General features: G+C 38.5%; 1 protein-coding gene across 3 annotated transcripts in view; it reads right to left on the bottom strand.

Moving 5' to 3' along the window:
- CHD6 (chromodomain helicase DNA binding protein 6) overlaps positions 1–21,816 on the bottom strand; it is a 193,934-nt gene that overhangs the window by 73,073 nt on the left and 99,045 nt on the right. For all 3 annotated transcript variants that reach the window (XM_032294922.1, XM_032294924.1, XM_032294923.1), the window contains 9 exons: positions 21,431–21,548; positions 17,512–17,598; positions 17,194–17,328; positions 15,035–15,156; positions 13,163–13,406; positions 11,827–12,003; positions 11,052–11,195; positions 7,780–8,035; positions 6,739–6,949 (listed from right to left, as the gene is read on the bottom strand). In XM_032294922.1, coding sequence (XP_032150813.1) covers positions 6,739–6,949; positions 7,780–8,035; positions 11,052–11,195; positions 11,827–12,003; positions 13,163–13,406; positions 15,035–15,156; positions 17,194–17,328; positions 17,512–17,598; positions 21,431–21,548 — 1,494 coding nt within the window. The remainder of the gene's footprint in view (positions 1–6,738; positions 6,950–7,779; positions 8,036–11,051; positions 11,196–11,826; positions 12,004–13,162; positions 13,407–15,034; positions 15,157–17,193; positions 17,329–17,511; positions 17,599–21,430; positions 21,549–21,816) is intronic.

Genomic DNA, 21,816 nt, shown 5'->3' with positions numbered 1-21,816 from the left:
CTCATGCCTGTAATCCCAGCACTTTGGGAGGCCCAGGCGGGTGGATTATGAGGTCAAGAGAGCGAGACCATCCTGGCCAACACAGTGAAATCTCGTCTCTACCAAAAATACAAAAATTAGCTGGGTGAGATGGCATATGCCTGTAGTCCCAGCTACTCAGGAGGCTGAGGTAGGAGAATCACTTTAACCTGGGAGGCGGAGGCTGCAGTAGCCAAGATCTCGCCACTGTACTCCAGCCTGGCGACAGGGCAATACTCTGTCTCAGAAAAAAGAAAAAAAGCTAAAAAAAAATCCCAATATATGGATATAGATATACGTAAACATGTAAATGTGTATGTATGTATACATACATCTATAGATACACACACATTTTTCTGGAGTTGGGGACTGGAGGAGACACAGACAGACAAATAAGCCAGGCATGGTGGCTCACTCTTATAACCCCAGCGATTTGGGAGGCCAAGGCAGGAGGATCACTTGAGGCTAGGAGTTCAAGGCCAGCCTGGGCAACATAGTAGGACCTCACCTCTACAAAAAAGAAATAAAAATTAGGCATGGCATGTGTTTATAGTCCTAGCTACTCAGGAGGATTAGGCGGGAGGACTGCTTGAGCCCATGAATTCACAGCTGCAGTGAGCTATGATTATGCCACTGTACTCTAGCTTAGGAGACAGGGCAAGACCGTGTCTCAAATAAATAAATAAATAAATAAACAAATAAAGAAAGAAAGAAAGAAAGAAAATAATTGTGAAGTTCAACTGGAATACTAAATGTGCAAAGGAATAAAACTACTGATCAAAAGAATAGAATGGCTAGACATATATTCAGTATATATAGTATCTTCCTATATTTCACATTTCACAGATTGAATTTTATGAGTGACGGAAATAGACAAAAATTAGAAAATTCAATATATTTGGAAATAAATGAAAATCATACTTCCATTATATGCCATTTACCTAAATCACAGAAGGGCTAAAGACTTAAACTAAAAAAGAAAATAAAAAATCCAGTTAAAGATTATGAATTAACATACACATTTAATTCTTTGATCTCTCCACACCTCTAGTAAAATGATAAGTACTTTTTACAAAAGGTATAATCCCTTCACCAAATAAATCCACCAAAGAACAGAAGTGATAAAATTCTGGAAGCTAGAGAGTCGTATTTAATTTGAAGAAGACAGAATCCCGTGCAAGACACAACCTAATTTAATAGTGCAGAACACCTGAAGGGATCAGACATTGGTAGCACTAGGTACTCCTGAAAGCGGGGACGCAAAGAGAGTAAAAACAGGAAAACTGGTGGAATATTTGCTCCAGTATTTACTTAGCCCCTAGGTCACCTACCTTGCCTCGAAGAGAGTAAAATAAAGGATCTTGATCCTTCTACTCTAAAGAAGATACTAACCACAGTTAAAAGTGAATGTACCACACACTGAAAAGGAGAAGAGAGAAGTGATGTTGAGACCCCTTACTCTTTCTCAATCCCACCCCTCACCAATTAACTCTAAATACAGTCAGGATTCCACCTATAGGCACGGGAAAGTAAGAGGAATAAGACCTCAAAATGCTGATATAGAAGAGTCCCCAACGAAAATGGCCCAGCCAGATGCACAGTGCTCACATATGGAAAGTGAAGTGCACAATCCACAAACCTTGCTCACATACTCAGAGCTTCTGGTTGGCTCCACAGTGTCCCTCATCTGATGGCCTAAGATACCAGATGTGAGCCTGATTTGAAACACACAGCCTCTGCTTCTGGTAAGGAGGAGCAAGGTCCTAACACACCAACCCTCTAGCAAATGGCAAATTCAGTACAAATGATAAAAAACAAAATGAATGAACAGGAAAACCTACCTGAGGGCACTGGAGAGAACAAAAGCAGACAGATCTTGGAGAAGAACAAAAATTCTTGGTTTTGGCCAGAGGGGAGGCCACAATTATGGTGGCCAGCTGTTGGTCAGCTATAATTAATAAAAGTTGTCTTTCTGACACACATCAGGGGAAGGTGCCTGGGGCAACTAAGACTGCCAGAGAGTGAGAGGGGAGGCCAGAAAGCAGCAAGACTGAGATGGGAACCCCCAACTCTAGGTATAAACTCTTCCCAAGTTTCTGACTGACTTCTGACTCACACTTGCTCAGGGCTGACTGTGGTAGTCTGAAATGGGAGCTACTATCTACCAGAGACATTGACAGAATTTGCACTTTGAGCATAATCTAGTTAACTGTTTCCAAATAAAACCCATCAACATCTTCAGAGCAATATAACAGAACCCTAAATCTCTAGAACATTAATATTCACTAGGTCTAGGGAAAACCTCAGTTATTCTCATTCTCAAGGGAACAGACAATTAACAGATGTCAAACCTACAATGTTGTCATTCAGACAAGAACTTTAAAGCTGCTATTATGCTTATGCTTACTGAAGTCAAGGAGTGTTAAGTAATGAATGAAAGGATAAGAAGGCTCAGCAGAGAAACAAAACATTAATAAAGAACCAAATGGAAATTTTAGAACTAAGAGATAAATAAATAAGTATTGAGTATGCTTAATAAGCATGATGGAGATGACAAAGAAAAGAGTCAGTGAACTTCAAGACAGATGAAAGAGAGAGAAAAAAACAAAACAAAACTAGAGTCCATGGACTTGTGTGGAGTATCTCAAATAAATAGGTAATTAGAGTCTCACAAAGAACCAAGAGAATGGGGCAAAAAGAAAAAAGACATTGAAGAAATAATAATTAAAAGCTTCCCAAATTTGATGAAAGACATACATTTACAAATTCAAGAAGCTCAGTAAGCAGGATGAATCCCAGATATCACAGCTAAACTGCCCAAAACCAAAAATTAAAAGAAAATCTTAGAAGTAGCCAGAATACACCAATGCATTGCACAGAGGGCAGCAGCAATGTGAACGACTGCAGGACTTCTCATAAGAAACCATGGGGGGCAGGGCACAGTGGACTAACACTGTAAAGAGCTGAAGGGGGAAGAAAAGGAAAAAAAGTGAACTTAAAATTCCAATATGAAAGACAGATATAAACAAATGGGAAAAAATATGACTTAGAGAAAACAGCTGAAAATTTAAAAATTCTATCATGGTAAGCCTTAGAAAGACAGGAGAAGACACTGTACTTGTGAAATAACTGGTAATATAAAAATGGAAAAATTACAAAAAATGTTCTATGAAATTAAAAAATGTAATTATAATGAAAGATAAAGTCAAGAAAATTCCCCAGAATGTGAACTTAGATTTCAGATGGGAAAGATCTATTGAGTATCCAACACCAGTGAAGCAGCTCATTGTAAAATTTCATAGGACTGGGGACAAAGAGAATACATACAAACTTCTAAAAAGAACAAACATAATACATACACAGACTGATTCCTAAAAGTTTTGAACTTCTCAATGGCAACTCTGGACACTAGAAGACTGGATTAACACCTTCAAAATTCTGTGGGGAAATAATTTACAACTTAGAATCTCAAATCCTGTGAAAAGATTCCTTAAGAATGGGGGCAGAGTAAAACATTTTCAGACAATGTCTCAAAATGTACTTATTATTCACTCTTTTTTCTCAGGAGGCTCCTGGAAGAGGCGTTCTAGCATGGAATCTACCAACAAGAAGATCTGATTTAAAGGGGAAAAAAAAGGAAGTCAGCATGAGAAAGAAGGCAGATCACAGCTGACAACTGTGTACTCTGAGGAGAACAGCAACAGGCCAGGGAGGAGCAGGTCAGGAGGCCTCAGAAGGTCTGGGCTGAATAAGAGGAAACTGACATGTTAGAAGACAACCAGAGGAGATTTAGACAATCAGGGTAAAGTTTGCTGCTGAATTATAATAGGTGTATAGAAAAATAAGGAACCAAAAAGATAATTTTTAGTTTCAGAGAAAATAAAAATTGTATAAGAATGAAAAGTAAATAGCACATGACATAGCTCAGCCATAATTTAGCATTTTCATAAGTCATAATAAACTACAAATATTAACCTAACTCAAAGTATTATGTGACATATTGGGAAGATGAGAGGACAGGAAGTTGTATACGTGATGGAATGAAGAGCAGTGAAAGAAGGCTACAACATTCATCTTCCTCAGTGAGAAGAGATAATACCTAAAACTGAAAAGCATCAAGAAATTACAACTAATAGCATTATTTAGATACAGCTATAAATACCAAAAGAAACAGCATAAAGAGTTGAAAGTAAATGCTTCTGGGAAATGAGAAACTGGGGGAAGGTAGAGAGTAAATTAGGAAACAGTTTTTCATAAGTATAAACAGTGATATGGCTATTTAAATTACGTGCACATACAACTTTAATGAAAATAAAACTAAACTAAAAAGAGAAAGGCAATGATTAAGGCCAGAAGAACCCTGTTGGATACAGCTTGGGGGAAGAAGCCATAAAAAATGAAAAGAAGAGCTGGGTGTGGTGGTGGTGTGCCTAATCCAGCTACTCAGGAGGCTGAGATGGGAGGAAATACAGTGATTGCGTCACTGTATTTCATCTTAGGTGACAGAGCAAGGCAGTCTCAGAAAAAAAGGAAAAAAAAAAGAAAAAAAAAAGAGAAAATATAACCAGAATATTTATATGGTCTCACAGTTAAGATGAGAGAGAAGCCTTTTAAAGCACATTAATTTAAGCTTAAGTTTAGGCATAAATAAGGATGTAAGTTTAAAGTTGTTTTAAGACAAAGATTTGACTATTATAAAATGTAGGACATCAAAAAAATGAAAACTATACTCATAAATAAAATTAAAAAACAAAAACAACACTGGGGAAAGCTTCTGTGACATATTCTCAAGTAAACAAATAATTCTTATAAATTAATAAACAAAAAGTCAAAGACCAAGAGAAAATGCAGGAAAAACATGAATATGCAATCTACAAAATCAAACATAAATAATAAATATGAAAAAAAATTTCATTCTTATTAGTAATCACAATCACAAATTAAAATAGGAGAACATAATTTTGGATTACTAAATTACCAAAGATTAAGAAGTAAAAACAATATCGATCAGAATATGGAAAAGAGCATTCTTATGTGATATTTCTGAAAGAATACAAATAAAACACTCTTAACCAGAGGGCATTATGGAAATACTGAGTGTATCAAATGTTTTAAAAAATGTGCAGACATTTATCCTAAAGAAATAACCTAAAACATTCACAAGTATTTTAAAGGGATATTCATTTATAGAGTCCCTTAAAATGCTGAAAAATTGAAAACATTTAAAGTAGAGTATCATGTAGATCATTAACATTTTGTTGTAGAAAAATAACTAAAAAAATTTCAAAATAAATAAGAAATGAGATTTACAAAGTACAATGTAGAACAGCACTGCAATTCAAACAAACAATAAAGCTAAACATATGTATATGGAAAAAAACAGACTGAAAAGGTAAACTCCCAAGCATGAATGGGGAGTTGTGCAGGTGGTAATGTTATATATATGTTTCCGCATTTTCAAGAGAAAGTATAATCTTAAGTAATTTGAACGTAAAATGCGCAGTAAGTAATAAAGAGAAAATAGCATAAAAGAGAGCTAAATAAAGACTTCTATACTTACCAATAGTCTGTTATATAAACCATTACTCATTTTGGGGGTTCTTTCATAAAATCTGCAAACTAATAGCTGTATGTATTTTGAAGGGTAAGATAACATAAGAAGCAGTGCTCTGGCAATGGGCTCTTAATCTACAGTGAATTGAAAGCTACAAAACTGCTTTATAAGTTTTGATTTATTCATGTAATATGAGTCTCAAAAATCCTTTACATAGAAATCTCTCTTACAGAGTTCTGAGGAATTATTTTATTGTCTAATCAGACTTCAAAGAATTATTTATGTTACATTAAATGTCAACATACCCATAGTTTAATTTGTCATTTCTTTTAATCCTCTTTCTATAAAGTACATGTAATGTGTAAGGGCAAACAACAGAACGTTAAGTAAGAACATCTGTTAAGACACCTGAGATTTGCTATGAAAACAAGATTTTCTTTAGGCTTAGCAATGCCTAGGCTACCAGCTTCTATGATCTTGGAAAGTCATTTATCATTAAGAATGAATTTTTTAAAACTCATTTATCATCTTCAGGTCACTGATGTGTCACAAAGACTGAAAATCTAAGTTACTGCATATGAGGTAACAAATGTAGTTCCCACACAGAATCCAAATAACAGAAAAAAACTTAGATTCAAGGAATTATAAGAGTATGAATAAGAAAATAAATTGGGATGCCACAGCCAGTGCATCACATAACCTTAGAGGGCTTGCTGAGAAAGGACATAAAATATCCCCAAATTCTTTTCTCTGTGAGTTGCCAGCTTATGCTCTTAATTTGATATAGTGATGATTTCTAGGATATATTTCTTTCACCATTATTAAGCAACAAAAATGTAAATACATTATTTTAGCCCTTCCTAATGCTATTTGAATTGTTTCTTCCATCCAAAGTGAATAGAGATAAATATGTAAATTTTTTTTAAGCAAAGCAAGGACTCTACAGATCATAGGCCATGAAATTTACTCTCAACAGATAAATTTGAGTCTATTTGGTCATAAAATTTATAAAACTCTGAATTTCAGCCAAACTTTAAAAGGAGCTACCTTTTCTCCATTTTTGAATGTTTTCTTGTGTTTAAACAACATTTCTGAATGGATCAAACAGATATCAAAGAAAAGGAACTATCCCAGTGTTGAATACAGGGCTTTGACACGAGACTCACCTTCTCTGGATGAGGTAATCTTCCAGGATGTCGAGGCAGCGCACCATCTGGGAGAAGATGAGTACCTTGTGGCCCCCTGCAATCAGCTTGGGGAGTAGTTTATCAATCAGCACAAGCTTCCCTGCTGCCTGAATCATGGCCTGCAGCTGAAAGTCGGGGGCATCAGGGCTGTGGGTTTTTCGGAAATCTTCTAGAATTTTCTCCTCTGCTCCTGAAAAGGAATGGAACAAAACTATTCCTTGAACAGAATATAAGGATAAAGGTTGTACTCTGCTTTACAGGTCCTGGGAAAAATGAAGTGAATTCTTAGGTCCTAGACCAGCAGTCCAATGAGGAAATGCTGAGTGTGCTCTTTGGTCTGTGCCTTCAGCAGAAGGCTCTGTAGTGGCAGCAGAAGAGAACGTAGGTGCTCCACTCTCCTGGGAAGTCTCACAAAGTAGAGAGAGGATCTGAGAAACCAAGTCCTAAGCTGACTCACCCAAGTAAAGAAACATTCCCAGACAAGAAGGACCTTCATACCTCTTGACATCACAAGGACAATTAAGAGAATCCAGGCCACACTTTGATTTTAAAATTTCTCAAAAAGTTTCATTGTAAAAAAAATCCTCCCAATATTTTTTCTAGCAGTTTGGTTAATTGTTAATTTGTCTGCAGGGAGTTTTAATCTTATTGCAGCATTTTCACTCATTCAACTAAGTAACATATTTCCCCGTCCCTAAGTAGAAAGTGTGGGCCAAACTTTGAGCAAATAAAGGCAGCAAACCAGGGAGTGATACTCATCTTCTGCCAGGCAGAGTACATGCTGCGAGGCAGCATGTTGACAGAAGTTCAGTTCAGTCCTTGGCTCTTGGTCCTTAGTAGCTATACTGCTTAGGCAAATCCGTCAAGCTCTCTGAATCTCAGTTTTATACTCTGTATTAAGGTGAGAATGCATAAATCCTAGCATATAATGAAAATTCAATACATGAGTTATTTCATTATCATTAGCTTCTGGCAGAGGCCATGGCAGTCCTGAGTTACTTCCTAGTGCCCCTGACTCACCATTGATCAGGTAGGGATGGTTACAGCACTTCCTCAGCTCCATCATGGTATTGATGAGATTGGGCATGTTGTGCTGATTTGCCCCCTTGGTCAGGAAGGAAAAGTTCTTCTCCAGGATGGCACGGTAGTACTTTTTCTGGATATTGGTCAGTTCCACCTCAATGATCGTCTCTTGTTTGGGAGCAAGGTTCTTTTCCACGTCATCTTTCAGCCGCCGAAGCATCATTGGTTTTAGAATAGACTGCAGTTTCTTTACCTGTCCAGAGAAATGAGACCATTTACCTGCCTCAATCCTGATTTAATGATTATGGGGGTATTCCAACCTTCACTATAATTTCTTGAACATTTAGGCATAGTACGTGGTAGCAGACTAAAAGAAAGATCATGATAGATCCCTGAAAATGGGGAGTTTATAATAGTACTGAAAGGAAATAAGGGATATGATTTTAATTCATAAGCAATTACTGAGAATCTAATGGCACTCTCAGGAGATAAAAAAGGGAGAAAGATATAAAAGATAGTACTTAGTCTTTAGGCTGGAGAAAACACGTCTCTCTGTCATTCTTTCTCTGATACACACACCACATGCACAGTAATTACCTGAAGAATATTTTAAATTATGTTAGAAGGTATGAGTGGTACAAGAGGAACTTAGATGCTGAGAGAACAGAGTAAGAAGTAGAGATGATCTGGAAAAGAATTCCTCCTATACCTTTAAGTAAAAAAAAAGCAGCATACATGTTTGGGTGTAGCAGTATGTTAAGAATTGTTATTATAGGTGACATCTATTCTATCATGGAATCTGTCACATCAGGGGGACTTTAAGTCTGAGTGTGTTCTTTGCTATATTGTCTATTCTTCCCCTAAGAGCACAGGCCTGGACAGCAGATCTTTATGCAACTGGCTGCACCAGCAAGGTGACTTGTTCCTCCTCCCAGTGAGACAATGACAGACTAAGGGGTTCAAAGTCAAAGTACCTGAGTTAACCTGGAGCTAAAACGTGATGCTGGTAAGATTTACCCTGATGGAAAAACAAAATAAGGGAAGATGAAAGTGCAAAAGAAATCAAGTTTCAAGTCAAAAAGGGCTGTTCAAAAATTTTAAAAGGGGTAGACTCTGCATACGTAAGTTGCGTGCTGCAGCAGTGCTTCCTGAAGAAATATAAAGTGATTTACAGAGTGATTTAGAAGAGTTTACAAAAGCAGATTTTAGACACTGATGAATACACTTTATTTTGGAAACAGATGCTTTCCAGAACTTTTATTTACTGTGTTTTAAAATACAGACATCTCAGAGAAGCAGAGATTAGAATGATGGTTACCAGGGACTAGGGGGGGGTGGGGTGGGGTAGGGAGTTGGGAGGTATTGTGCAAAGGATACAAAATTTTAGTTAGATAAGTTGAACAAGTTCAAGAGATCTACTGTACAATATGGCGACTACAGTTAATAACAACATACAGTATTTTTGAAGACTGCTGAGAGTGGATTTTGAACATTCCCACAAAAAGCATGCGCTAATAAGCTCTATCTAGCCATTTCGAAACATATTGTACATTATAAATATATATTTTTGCCAATTAAAAAAATACAGAAATCCTAAAAATTTAAAAATTATTATATATAAATATTTAAAATATCAAATAAAATACTTGATGTTATTTTTACAGTTTTCTCTTACCTACCTCCAGTCTTAAACTTAACCTTTTTATGAGAACTTTATTTTATCAACCAAGGGTATTTAGAAATCTAATCCCCCATATGGGTATAAGAACCTAAAGGGAAAAGACACAGCTAGCTGATCGTTAAAGATAGGGACAAATGTCAATCTGCCACATGCTGGGTTCAGCTTTTGCCCTTCACTTGGTTCATACCTTGAATCATTTAGAGTTTACTATATGCCAGACATTGTGCTGGTCAATACAACAAACACAACTTGGGAGAAGATGTGGGCCTTGTCCTCAAGGAGATCTTTGTCTAGGAAGAAGAAAAAATGCATACCACAAATTAAGTGCAATGGGAGAAGAGGATGCATTTCTAACGGTCCAAAAATGGAGAGAAGGCTGGAGTTGGCTTTTGAAAATCAATAGATACTGCAAATGTAGGAATTAAGTTTGATTATTCACTGCTCTGATGCAAGCCTGACTTGCATCAGAAGTAGGAAGAAAGAGATTGGAACCACAGAGTATATACCTGACATGTGGGCAAAATTCCCAAACCTTTTCATTCCCCTCATTCTTTGTCCCAGCCCTTTTACACACCATTGGTAGATTAATTGGCAGAGCTAATTATGTCATTCCTGTAATAAAGCCTTGCATGGCTTCTCTGTTACCTACTGAATTCTTCAAACTACATTTCAAGATCTTCCCACAATACAACCCTAAACCCTTCTGGCCTTATACTTCCCAATTCGTCCACTCTGTTTTCAGCTCAATCCCATGTTTCCCCACTAATGAATACATACCATGGCTCTGATTATGCCGGGTTTTTTTTCTGTGCAAAGTGGTTACCACCTCTTCTCTCTAAACCTGTGAAAACCTGCCCATCCCTCAAGATGCATTTTCAAATTGTACTCTCTCCTTGGAGTATTTTCTAACTTTAAAATAGATGTGACCTGTCTCTCCTTTGAAGGCCCAACTCTATTTGCTCCTCTTAGGGCATGTAAATTTGTCTGGCTTATTTCTATAACCTCTGGTAGAGATTTCTACCCATATGAAGTAAGTCTTTATTACTATCAATTGTTTTTTATTAGCTTTCAGTCCAACAAGCTAGACTTGGAACTGGACCTTCAAAACCACAGAAATGCAGTTGATCTGGACAAAAGTGGACTTAACAACTACTCTAGGTATGTGGCTGCCTTCTTTTCCTCATTACCTGTGTACTGTGTTGTACTCAAGAAGATGGGCCTAGGAACAAGTTACAGATTTTGAAGGGCAAAGGATGAAGGATGAGGGAAGCAGAAGAAAGCACCATGCTCCTGAGGCCAGAGCTATAATATAAGCAAAATCACTAAACACACAATATGTGAAATCAGTGAAGCAAGGAAGCCCGATACACCAACATAAGATATTTTGGGTATGGACCCATCTATTCTTTGGGGCAATAAGAACTACTAATAATCAGCTTACCCTCCCCAACATAAATGAGCACATAGAATAAAGGAGGTAATGCTCATTTTATCAGTAATGAGACAACTTGGCCCCATAGCATCCCGCTCTTTTCTTGATGAAGATAACTATCACACTGTCTCCTCAATTATTCAGGTCCCTAATTACCTGTTCCTCTGTTTTCAGATCTCCAAATTCCTCCAAGAAAGCAGTCTCTGAAGGAAACTGTGATGGCTCCAGAAAATTTAGCAAACTGAAGAGCTCTTCCACGGAGTTCTGCAAGGGTGTTCCAGTGAGAAGCACTTTATGTTCCTGCACAAATTAAACGCACATGATGAACAGTGCTTGGGCCACCAAAACAGTGCATTTTAGTGGGGAAAATTAAGCCAGGGCATTCAGTACTCAATTTGGGGCAATTCTGATTGCTTTAATGAATAGATAATATGCCATCATAGGGGTACAGTCAATAAACGAATCAACCTTCCTTTCACATCACTGATTCCAGCAGCACTTTCATGTTAATTAACGTAACTATTCATTCATTCACTAAATATTATTGAGTGCCTACCCACCAGATACTGGGCACTGTGCCAAGGCAGTAATGATAAAAGGTCATCATCTTTGGTACCAGTTCATTCAGGGGCCTGGAAACAAGCCAAAACACCTCACATTTCCAAGTCACATATTTCATGGTATTTAAGAGTCCTAAGTCTAGGGGAATCAATCTGTGGCAAAGGCCAAATTGTTGACCCAGTTTGTAACAACAACAACAAAAAAACCCAACAACTTTGATTCCTATACTATCACAGTTATAGAGGGCAAAAAGAAAATCTAATGTAAAAGGACTAGGCAGAAATAAGTTAGACACAGAATGGCTGAAGTATGTTTCCTCCAGGCTGAACAGAAGGAACCTGTGTTTATGTAAAGAGCAGCTAACTCTCACCAGGGCCATAAGCTTTAGACCCTCCAGAAGTTTGCAGTTCCTATTCTTCAATCTGTGGGCTTCATCAATTATCACACAGCTCCAGTGAATCTTTTTCAACTCTGGGCAGTCTGCTAGGATCATCTCAAATGTTGTGATGACGACGTGGAACTTGAAGACCCCTGAAAGGGGGTTTCCCTGAGAATGACACAACCAAAGACAAAGCTTTATATCATGGCTATATAATTCTGCTAATACCTATTGGATTAGAGGAGGCAGCACTATAAATGCTAGGGCCTAGGTGAGAAGACAACAGGCACTGCTTTTCTTCATGAGAGAAGAGAGAGAATATAAGAACAAACCAGCTAGTTAGTCAAAAGACCTCATACCATGAATGAAACAGAAGCAAGGCAACATTTGCCTTCACAAAGATGAGAAGGATGGGCAATACGGCAAGGGAGCATTTTCTTAGCTGCCGTGATAAGGAAATCAGATGGGTGTTGGTTCACAAGTTCCCAACCAGGAGTCAGTCTAAACCATGTATAGTCTGAATGCCCAAAGGAAACTCTCTGCTATTTTTCAGACTTAATTTCACCATATAATTTGGGTTCTAGAATAGATTCAAAGTAATGATCCTGATTCACCTAAGACCAGGCAGGACACCGCTTTGTTTTTTAGCCTGTCTTGGTGTTGCCATCACATTTCAAGAGCAGAGCTGCGTCATGCTGAGCACTTCTGAATTATCTTCCAAGTGCCTCTTTCTGCTGTCTGTGACACCTCTGGGGAGACCACCGGCTTTCCTGATTGAAATCGTTTAATTTTTACCTTGCTTAATTATAAAAACCAGTGCCCAGGACAAGCACACAACTATATTCGGCTAAGTGACAACACTTAAAAACTTAAGAGAAAATGTTGCTGTTGTGTTTTTAATGATCTGAAACCTATTTTCTCTTTATCCTTCTCTGTCAAATCTGTTAACCTCCTCTCCAAACTCCCTGGCTGGGAATCCATTCTCTGTACAGTAATTCTTTTGCTCACTTTCTTCACTGAACACATAACAATTCAGATAAATTCTTCTGCATATAAAAGTAACTTCATAAACCAGTAAGTCAGTCAAACTTCCAGTGTCCTAAAAAAGGTATATCTCAGAGTTTGGATAGCATGTTCTACAACGCTGTGTTGTATCATAAATTAAAATGAACTACTAGGGAGAGCTGGAGTCGGCCTTGACAAACATATTACAAAGTCATTCCACATTAACACAAGATGCAGGGCACTGGAGCTTCTGAAGGTAAGTGACAGAAAGGCTGTCCTGAGCTTAGGTAGTCCCTGGGTCTCTGATTCACATGAGGCTCACCTGGGCATCTCTGTACACCATTTCATACTGTTGGATCATCTGCCTGCTGATCTGGCTGCCATGGTATACGATGGCATTCATCTCTGTCCATGTCCGGAACTCCCGCTCCCAGTTAGTGATGGTGGAAAGAGGGGCGATAATGAGAAATGGGCCGTGGATTCCTCTCAGAAATATTTCTGAAAGGAATGTGATGGACTGGATGGTTTTCCCTAGGCCCATCTCATCAGCCAATATACAGTTTTTTCTGCAGAGAGTGAGAAATATAGGTAATTCATTATCAATATAGGAAACATACAGGGGCTGGTCATAACTTGAAAAGATGCTTCACAAATATACCTTTACCTATAAGATTATCATTGAAGGCTTTATCATCATTTTACATATTAAACTGAGGTTAGTTATTATTATTATTCATCCCTTGCCTACTTCCAAAACAGAACTGTGCTGATTTGGAAGAGAATACAGTCAGGTATAACTTAAAATGGGGTCACACTCTGAGAAATGCATCATTAGGTGACTGTGTCATTGTGGGAACATCATAGAGTGTACTTACTAGACGGTATAGCCTACTATACACACCTAGGGTGTGTGGTATATAGCCTATGGCTTCTAGCCTATAAGCCTATATAGCATGTCACTATAGTGAATACTGTAGGCAACCATAACACAATAGTAAGTCTTTGTGTATCTAAACATGTTTAAACACAGAAAAGGCACAGCAAAAATATAGGATAATACAGATTACAAATGGTATACCTGGCTGGGCACAGTGGCTCACGCCTGTATAATCCCAGACCTTTGGGAGGTCAAGGCGGGCAGATCACCTGAGGTCAGGAATTTGAGACTAGCCCGGCCAACATGGTGAAACCCCATCTCTATTAAAAATAAAAAACTAGCTGGGCGAGATGGCGGGTGCCTATAATCCTAGCCACTAAGGAGGCTGAGGCAGAACTGTTTGAACCTGGGAAGCAGAGGTTCCATTGCACTCTACCGTGGGGTGACAGAGTGAGGATCTGTCTCCAAAAAAGTAAAAATAAAAAAATAAAATGGTATACCTAGGTGATAGGTTGATAGGTGTGGCAAACCACCATGGCACACATTTACATATGTAACAAACCTGCATATCCGGCACATGTACCCCAGAATTAAAAATAAAAGTTAAAAAACAACAAAAAGGTATACATATATAGGATACTTACATGAATGGAGCTTATAGGACTGGAAGTCGCTCTGGGTGAGTCAGTGAGTGAGTGGTGAGTGATGTGAAGGCTGAGGACATTACTGCACACCACTGTAGACATTATAAATACTATACACTAAGGCTACACTCAATTTATTTAAAAATATTTTTTCTTCAATCATAAATTAACCCTAGCTTACTGTAACTTACTGTATGAACTTTCAATTTTCTAAAAACTTTTTGACTCTTAAGTGTTATTACAAAGAGTTAAGAAGTTTTAAAATATTTAAAAGGTTTTGTACAGCTGTATATTCCCATATATATATATATATATATATATATATATTTTGTTGTTGTTGTTGTTAACGATTTAGAAATAGAAAGCTTTAAAGGATCTTCTGGGTTTTGTTTCATCTAGATTGAGCCCAATCAAAAGGTTGGCAAAAAAAAAAAAAAAAAAAAAAAAAAAAAAAAAGGCACAAAGTCAATGATGTCTAAAGATAATTCCTTTTGGTTGGGGAAACACCTGACAAAAATCAAGTTTTGGGGGATTAATATGCAATGATTACCACCCTAAACTGATGGCCACAAAGCTCTCTCTCACGAGTCTGCTACTGCTATTCTAGCTTTTCCAGGCTAAGGCAATAACATACTTCCAGATACAAACATCTTAGCTGGTTTTGGTTCCTCACCTGTTATACCAGTTAAAGAGAAGCCAGTTCATCCCCTCCAGCTGGTACTCCCGGAGCTGGTTACTGTTCTTATACTCGCGTGACTTCTCGAGTTTCTGCCAGGAGTCTGAAGCAGGCCGCTCCTAGAGAGGAAAGCAAACAGCAAAATAGATAGAGAATGACATTTTAGGAGCATAACATGGATACTAATGAGGACAGTGCTAAATCTCACTGTCCCAGGCTGGTTTCAAACTATAGTTATTACCTTCTGAGTAATGTATAGGTTGGGGAACTAACTGGGAGTCAGGCTGATAGAATGGGTAGAAATCCTGATTGCTTCTAGATAATAACTTACAATTAGCTTCAGAATGAAACTCTCTCTGCTCTCTACCTGGTCAGTCTTTGCATTACCCCACACATCACAATGAGCCTGGTGCTGTATTTATCTATGTATACCCATGCTTCTTCCCTTAGACTGTAAGCTCCTGAGGACAGGGCCTGTACCTTTTTCTTACCATATCTCACACAAGAATCAACCTATAGCAAATACTTAATAGATGACTGACAAGTTGAATTAAAAGCAGAAAACAGTATATATGGGAGAGGGTTGAAAGAATAACTTAATAATCAATCATGCAAACAAAACACTATGAACTATGTAAGTTTCTAATCACAGTTTTGCATCTCAAGACACCTCTTTCATATGCCAGAACAACAAAAACAAAACACTGCTCTTGAATGGACTCCAACAGGGACCTAAGTTTAATGTTCTAAGTGTCAACTTTCCAGTGATGTAAAAGCAACAAATAATATTAATAAGGAATTGTGTAAGAGTTTTTCTTATAAAAAGTGATTTTTTTTTTTTTTAAACGGAAACTGATCATTCCAACCTATAGCCATATTCTTTTTTTTTTTTTTGGAGACGGAGTTTCGCTCTTGTTACCCAGGCTGGAGTGCAATGGCGCGATCTCGGCTCACTGCAACCTCCGCCTCCTGGGTTCAGGCAATTCTCCTGCCTCAGCCTCCTGAGTAGCTGGGATTACAGGCACGCGCCACCATGCCCAGCTAATTTTTTGTATTTTTAGTAGAGACGGGGTTTCACCCTGTTGACCAGGATGGTCTCGATCTCTTGACCTCGTGATCCACCCGCCTCGGCCTCCCAAAGTGCTGGGATTACAGGCGTGAGCCACCGCGCCCGGCCCTTATAGCCATATTCTTTAACAACTGATTCTCTTTTCAAGTTAGTTACACCTTAATAAAGCTCTGGGCTGGGCACAGTGGCTCATGCCTGTAATTCCAGCACTTTGGGAGACCAAGACAAGCCCATCACCTGGGGTCAGGAGTTCAAGACGAGACTAAGATGATAAAATACTGTCTCTGCTAAAAAAAAAAAAAAAAAAAAAAAAAATACAAAAATTAGCTGGGCATGGTGGCACGCACCTGTAGTCCTACCTACTCAGGAGGCCGAAGGGAGGAGAATTGCTTGAACGTGGGAGACGGAGGTTGCAGTGAGCTGAGACTGCACCACTGCACTCCAGTAACAGAGCAAGACTCCATCTCAAAAAAAAAAAAAAAAAAAAAAGTAAATAAATAAAAGCTCTGATCCCAACTCTCCCTCCTTTTAATCGCTGGATAATCTATATACGTCTCAGGTACCCTGGGAGATCTTGGTAGTTGGGTGGTAATACCAGAATCAGAAAAACAAATAGATTCAAAAATGTGTACCAAAAACCTATGTTCTCTCTGTGGGGGCCACAGGGATCTGCAGATAAAGGACAGTTCTTCCGCTTAATAATATTCCAGTTGAGTGAAGGGAAAAACAAAAGAGGTAGCTGAAAAGAGGTAAGAAACAGGAAAGATACTACTGAGCTTCTCTTGCACACCAGCCGTTTCTTATACATTTTATCTTACTGACCCCATACAACAGCCACACACCAAGAAATCTGAGCCAATATCAAAGTTTCTTAAAGGTCATATACATGAAAACAGAGCTGAGACCTAAAGGTGACCATGGTGCTAGCAAAGTTCAATCTGGGGAGGAAAACACTGAATTGCAGGTTCAATGTGAAGTATAAAAGGTAAAATACCACCAAAACCACAGCCAGGTAGACTTCCATAATTGCAAAATTCATAAAATTACATGTTCCGAGAAGTGTCAGAGAGAGATAAGACTACTTTACCACATGCTTAATTTCAGGAAGAACTTGAAGAGATTCAAATTCTTTAACTTTCGCAGGATCTACATCTTCCTCTAGCTCCCATGTGCTTTCTTCATATGGTAGTGAGCACCACTTCACCAAGTAATGTGTTACCTCCTGGTGGGAAAACAGGAAAAACTTCATGCTCTATTAGATTAAAGGAGTCAGTCATACCTGCCAACCTCTGGAAAGCCACCCTACATGACTAGACAGGAATATTGTGAAGACAAAGGCCACACGGTAAAACAAATGAAATATGTGGAAAGAAGGGAAGATGCTTTAGGAGAAGCAAACACCCACCTCTCCTGTTTCTGCATCCTTGGTGTGGGCCACCTCCAAGATGCGATCAACTTCTACATAGTCTGGATTGAACAAGTCTTCATCAGGCTACCACAAACAGAGGACAACAGTTAGGAAGTGTGTCCCCTTCCCTCAACTCCAACACCTAGGGCGTTACCTCTAAGTGACTCCTACTCTGGGCCCTATCAACAAACACAAAAAGAAACATATTTATTAGTAACTTGGGGATAATAATTTTAGATCACAAAAATATTTCAATAATATTTGCCCTACCAACAAACACAAAAAGGAAGGGTTTGCTTAAGAATAGAAGTCAAAGGCATTTATTCACCATCTCCAATCTTCTTCTCCGTGACTAAATGTAAAGGATCCAACCATCTTAGAAGCTACACTCTAGCCAGGTTAATAATTCCATTGGTCACTATAGCAATGTACAAAAATCAGCACAAGGGTTCCCTTTTCCTCACTGTTCCTTACTCCAAACACAGCCTTTGGCAACTAGGAATTACAGTTTCTTTTTCTTCTTAGTAACAAGAATAGATAACACTGGAAGGGGGCATGTGGGACGCTTCTTGGGTGCCAACTATTTCCTGATCTAGGTAGTAGTTACACAATTGTGTTTATGTTGTAAAAATACATTGAAATGTACACTTGGTTTATCTTTATGCAAACTATACTTCAAAAAAAGTTTACCTACAAAACAACAAGAAGCAACATACAGAAATATTCAATGTATGTCCAGAGCAATGCTAAGTGCTTCCATTTAAGCTTCAAAACTACCTTACGGAGTAGGTACCATAATTACCTTACAGATTAGGAAACTGACTCGGAGATATTAAGTAATGTGACCAAGATCACAGAGCTATGTTAACCGGACAGTTCACCCAGGTCTTTCTTACCCAGAAGGCGAAGCCCTTCTCCAGGAGTGCTGGAGAGCTCTGACGGCCACTCAGGCTGCAAGGCACTCTTGGGGCTTTCTAGTTTCACTGTCTCATCAATGAAGGATATTTTTTACAACATCCCTGGTGAACCTCTCAGATTCCATTATTCCCAATTAAGAAATTTACTATCCTCTAAGACCTGATTCACTGTCGAAACAGCTTTATCTCTAACTCTTTAGTAGCAGTATCATGATCTTTATCATCAGTAAATTATAACTTAACTTCCTTCCTTATAACTGTTGCTCACTGGCATGAACTGCTTCCTCTACAGCAGCAATATGAAATTTGATTCTTTCCGCTCTGTATAGGCTCTTCAGCAATCTCCTATCTGGGTTAAAAAAAAATCCCAGTTTGTTCAACAGTTCTTCATATAACCTGTTTCCATCTTAATGATATGAAAAAAGCTAATATTTATGGAATAGTGACTATAAGCTAAACACTGCTATAAACATTGTGTCATTTATTATTCACAACAGTCAGGATACAGGAACGACCTAAGTGTCCATCAAAGGATGAAAAGATAAAGATAGTGCGGTATATATATCTACACAACAGAATATCATTCAGCTTTAAAAAAGAAGGAAATCCCATTGTTTGCAACAACATGGATGAACCTGGAGGATGTTATACCAAGTAAAATAAGCCCGACACACAAAGACAAATATTGTATTATCTTATTTATATGTGGAATATGAAATAATCAAACTCACAGAAGCAGAGTAAAATGGTGGTTGCCAGGGATCAAGGGGAGGGGTAAATGGAGAAGACGTTGGTGAAAGGGTAAAAAATTTCAGTTACGTAGGATGAGTAAGTTCCGGAAACCTAATGTATAGCATGGTGATGACAGTTAAAAACACTGTATTATATATTTAAAATTTGCTAAGAGGATAAATCTTAAGTGTTCTCACCCTAAGGTGGGGGTAGGAGGGAAAGAAAGAAAGAAAAACCTTACGTGAGGTGACAGATATGCTCACTAGCTTGACTACAGTGATTATTTCACAATGCATACATACATCAAAACATCAAGCTGTACACCTTAAATAACATTTTTGTCAATTATACTCCAGTAAAGCTGAAAATGGCAAGAGTACTATCATCTAATCCTTGCAGGTATTCTGTGAGGTTGATTCTATCAGGAGTCCTACTTTATCCACATGCCACTGAGTTTGAAGGAGCTTATGCCATGGCCTGAGGCCACCCAGATGGGTGTGGGGCTGGGCTGGGTGAGGCAGTTTTGACTGTAGAGCCCAGGCTCTCACCACTGTGCAGTCCGCTCTCCACCTCCGCCCCATTCTCACCATGACAGTCCTCCTGTTGCTATCCTCAGGTGCTGCAAAGTCCCTCACTGAATCCTGGTACCCAAATGAACATAACATTTAGGAATGAAAAGAGCATGATACAGCAGACTGTTCTACTGGCGCAGTCTAGGATTAGTTTACTTTTTAAGCAGCTACATCCTACCCTTGACACACAGTAAATGTGTAGTTAAACTGGCAATATCTTTTCTCCTTAGAACTGCTACCCAGTCATTTTCCTTACTTCAAAACTAGAAAGATTCCAAGAACAATGTAGGATATTACATTTCTTCGCACATTTATTCATCCTAGCCTGTCCAGGCAAACCCAGAATGATCCTGTCATTTATTCTCCCAGTACTGGGTCTGGTTAGAATGTCTCCTGGGTGTTCAGGAGTTAGGATTTACAGAGGAGTCTACCTCTGTGTGTGTGAAAAGCTGTGGTCTCTTGGAGTCTGAGTTTCCTCCATGTGTGCTCTAGCTACCACATAAAGCACCTGGAAACAATGGATAAGAAGCTCGACTCAAAACTATGTTACTATTTATATCACAAAAATATTTCCCCAAGTTATTAATAAATATGTTGAATAAGTCAAGACCAAAGGCAGTGTTACAGGAACTACTCCCGAGTATTATTCCTCCTTAATTTCAAGTGTTCCAATCTTCTCAAGAGCCTTTCCTTCCCACAAGAATATGAACTCTTGTTACATTATTTCTATCTACTCCAGCACAGTTTCCTTATTCCCAGCCAAGGAAAAACCACTGCCTTGGGAATGTATCAGAAAACAGACATACAGGGATGTGTAGGGTATATTACAGGGTTTAGACTTTATTCCAACAATAACACATTAAGGTTAAGGTTTATGGCATTTTCTTTCTTTCTTTCTTTTTTTTTTTTTCTGAGACGGAGTCTTGCTCTCTCACCCAGTCTGGAATGCAGTGGCATGATCTCAGCTTACTGCAACCTCTGCCTCCCAGGTTCACTTGATTCTCCTGCCTCAGCCTCCTGAATAGTTGGGATTACAGGTGTGTGCCACCATGCTCAGCTAATTTTTGTATTTTTAGTAGAGACAAGGTTTCACCATGTTGGTCAGGCTGGTCTCAAAATCCTAACCTCGTGACCCACTTGCCTCAGCCTCCCAAAGTGCTAGGATTACAGGGATGAGCCACCATGACTGGCTGGCATTTTCTGATATACAGCACTTATAGATTTGTTTAATAATACTAAAATCCATCAGTCCTTCCTCTTGCTGTAGGTATAATATTTAGAAATTCCCAAGTTTACATAAATAGAATTATGTATTTGTTTACTTTCTCGCACTTTTATTTTGTTTTTTATATTTAAACTTTAGGACCTTCTGAAATGTCCTTTTTGGGTTGGGGGGGTTGAGGGAGCAGGGATGAAAGAATTGTGTGCCTATTCCTCTCACTCTAGCTATTTATTAGTATTCAGACCAAGATGCATGCTGTTATGAGTTGTCAGTTTATAAGGTTTGATCCTTAACTTTGGGGGATACTTTTCTTTGATTTAAATCTAGACTAGTTTTGTTGCAAATCAGCACACATTTATCAATTTGACTTGAGCAACAAATCTACACAGGACTTTAACATGGACATAGAAATGTAAACACAATATTTACTGCTGCAAGAAAAGCTGTAAATGAGTCAGTAAATATCGCTTCACCTCCGTAAAAATGTGCTTCATCTGGGCTTGTTTATTCCTAAATCGCTTGATCTTCTGTGCGATGCGAGGATCCTTTTCGAGCTCTTCCATTGTGGCCCATTTACAATGTAGGTAGGAACTATCCAAAGACACACAAATTGTCAGGCAAGCACGTAACTAGCAAACAATAGAGCTTTAAGGTGTGCAGTAAACATGGTGACCATCTAACACAGAAATAGTGACATGGTGTATTGTGAAACTGCTGGAGATTTGGCTTCGAAATGCCTTTCTCTTAAGGGCAACAACAGAGAACAAAACAGAAAGGAGTACTTGCAAGCAACTGATCTCTCTGTAGCTTCTAGAGAAACTGGCTGAGGATAGAGGGAGGGCAGGTGCGGGTAGGTTAT

Source organism: Sapajus apella, unplaced genomic scaffold (genome assembly GCF_009761245.1).
Source record: "Sapajus apella isolate SASKATOON/1434 unplaced genomic scaffold, GSC_monkey_1.0 scaffold33, whole genome shotgun sequence".
NCBI classification, from domain to species: Eukaryota; Metazoa; Chordata; class Mammalia; order Primates; family Cebidae; genus Sapajus; species Sapajus apella.
The sequence above is the reverse complement of the archived record's forward strand: the minus strand, read 5'-3'. Positions and strand labels throughout refer to the sequence as shown.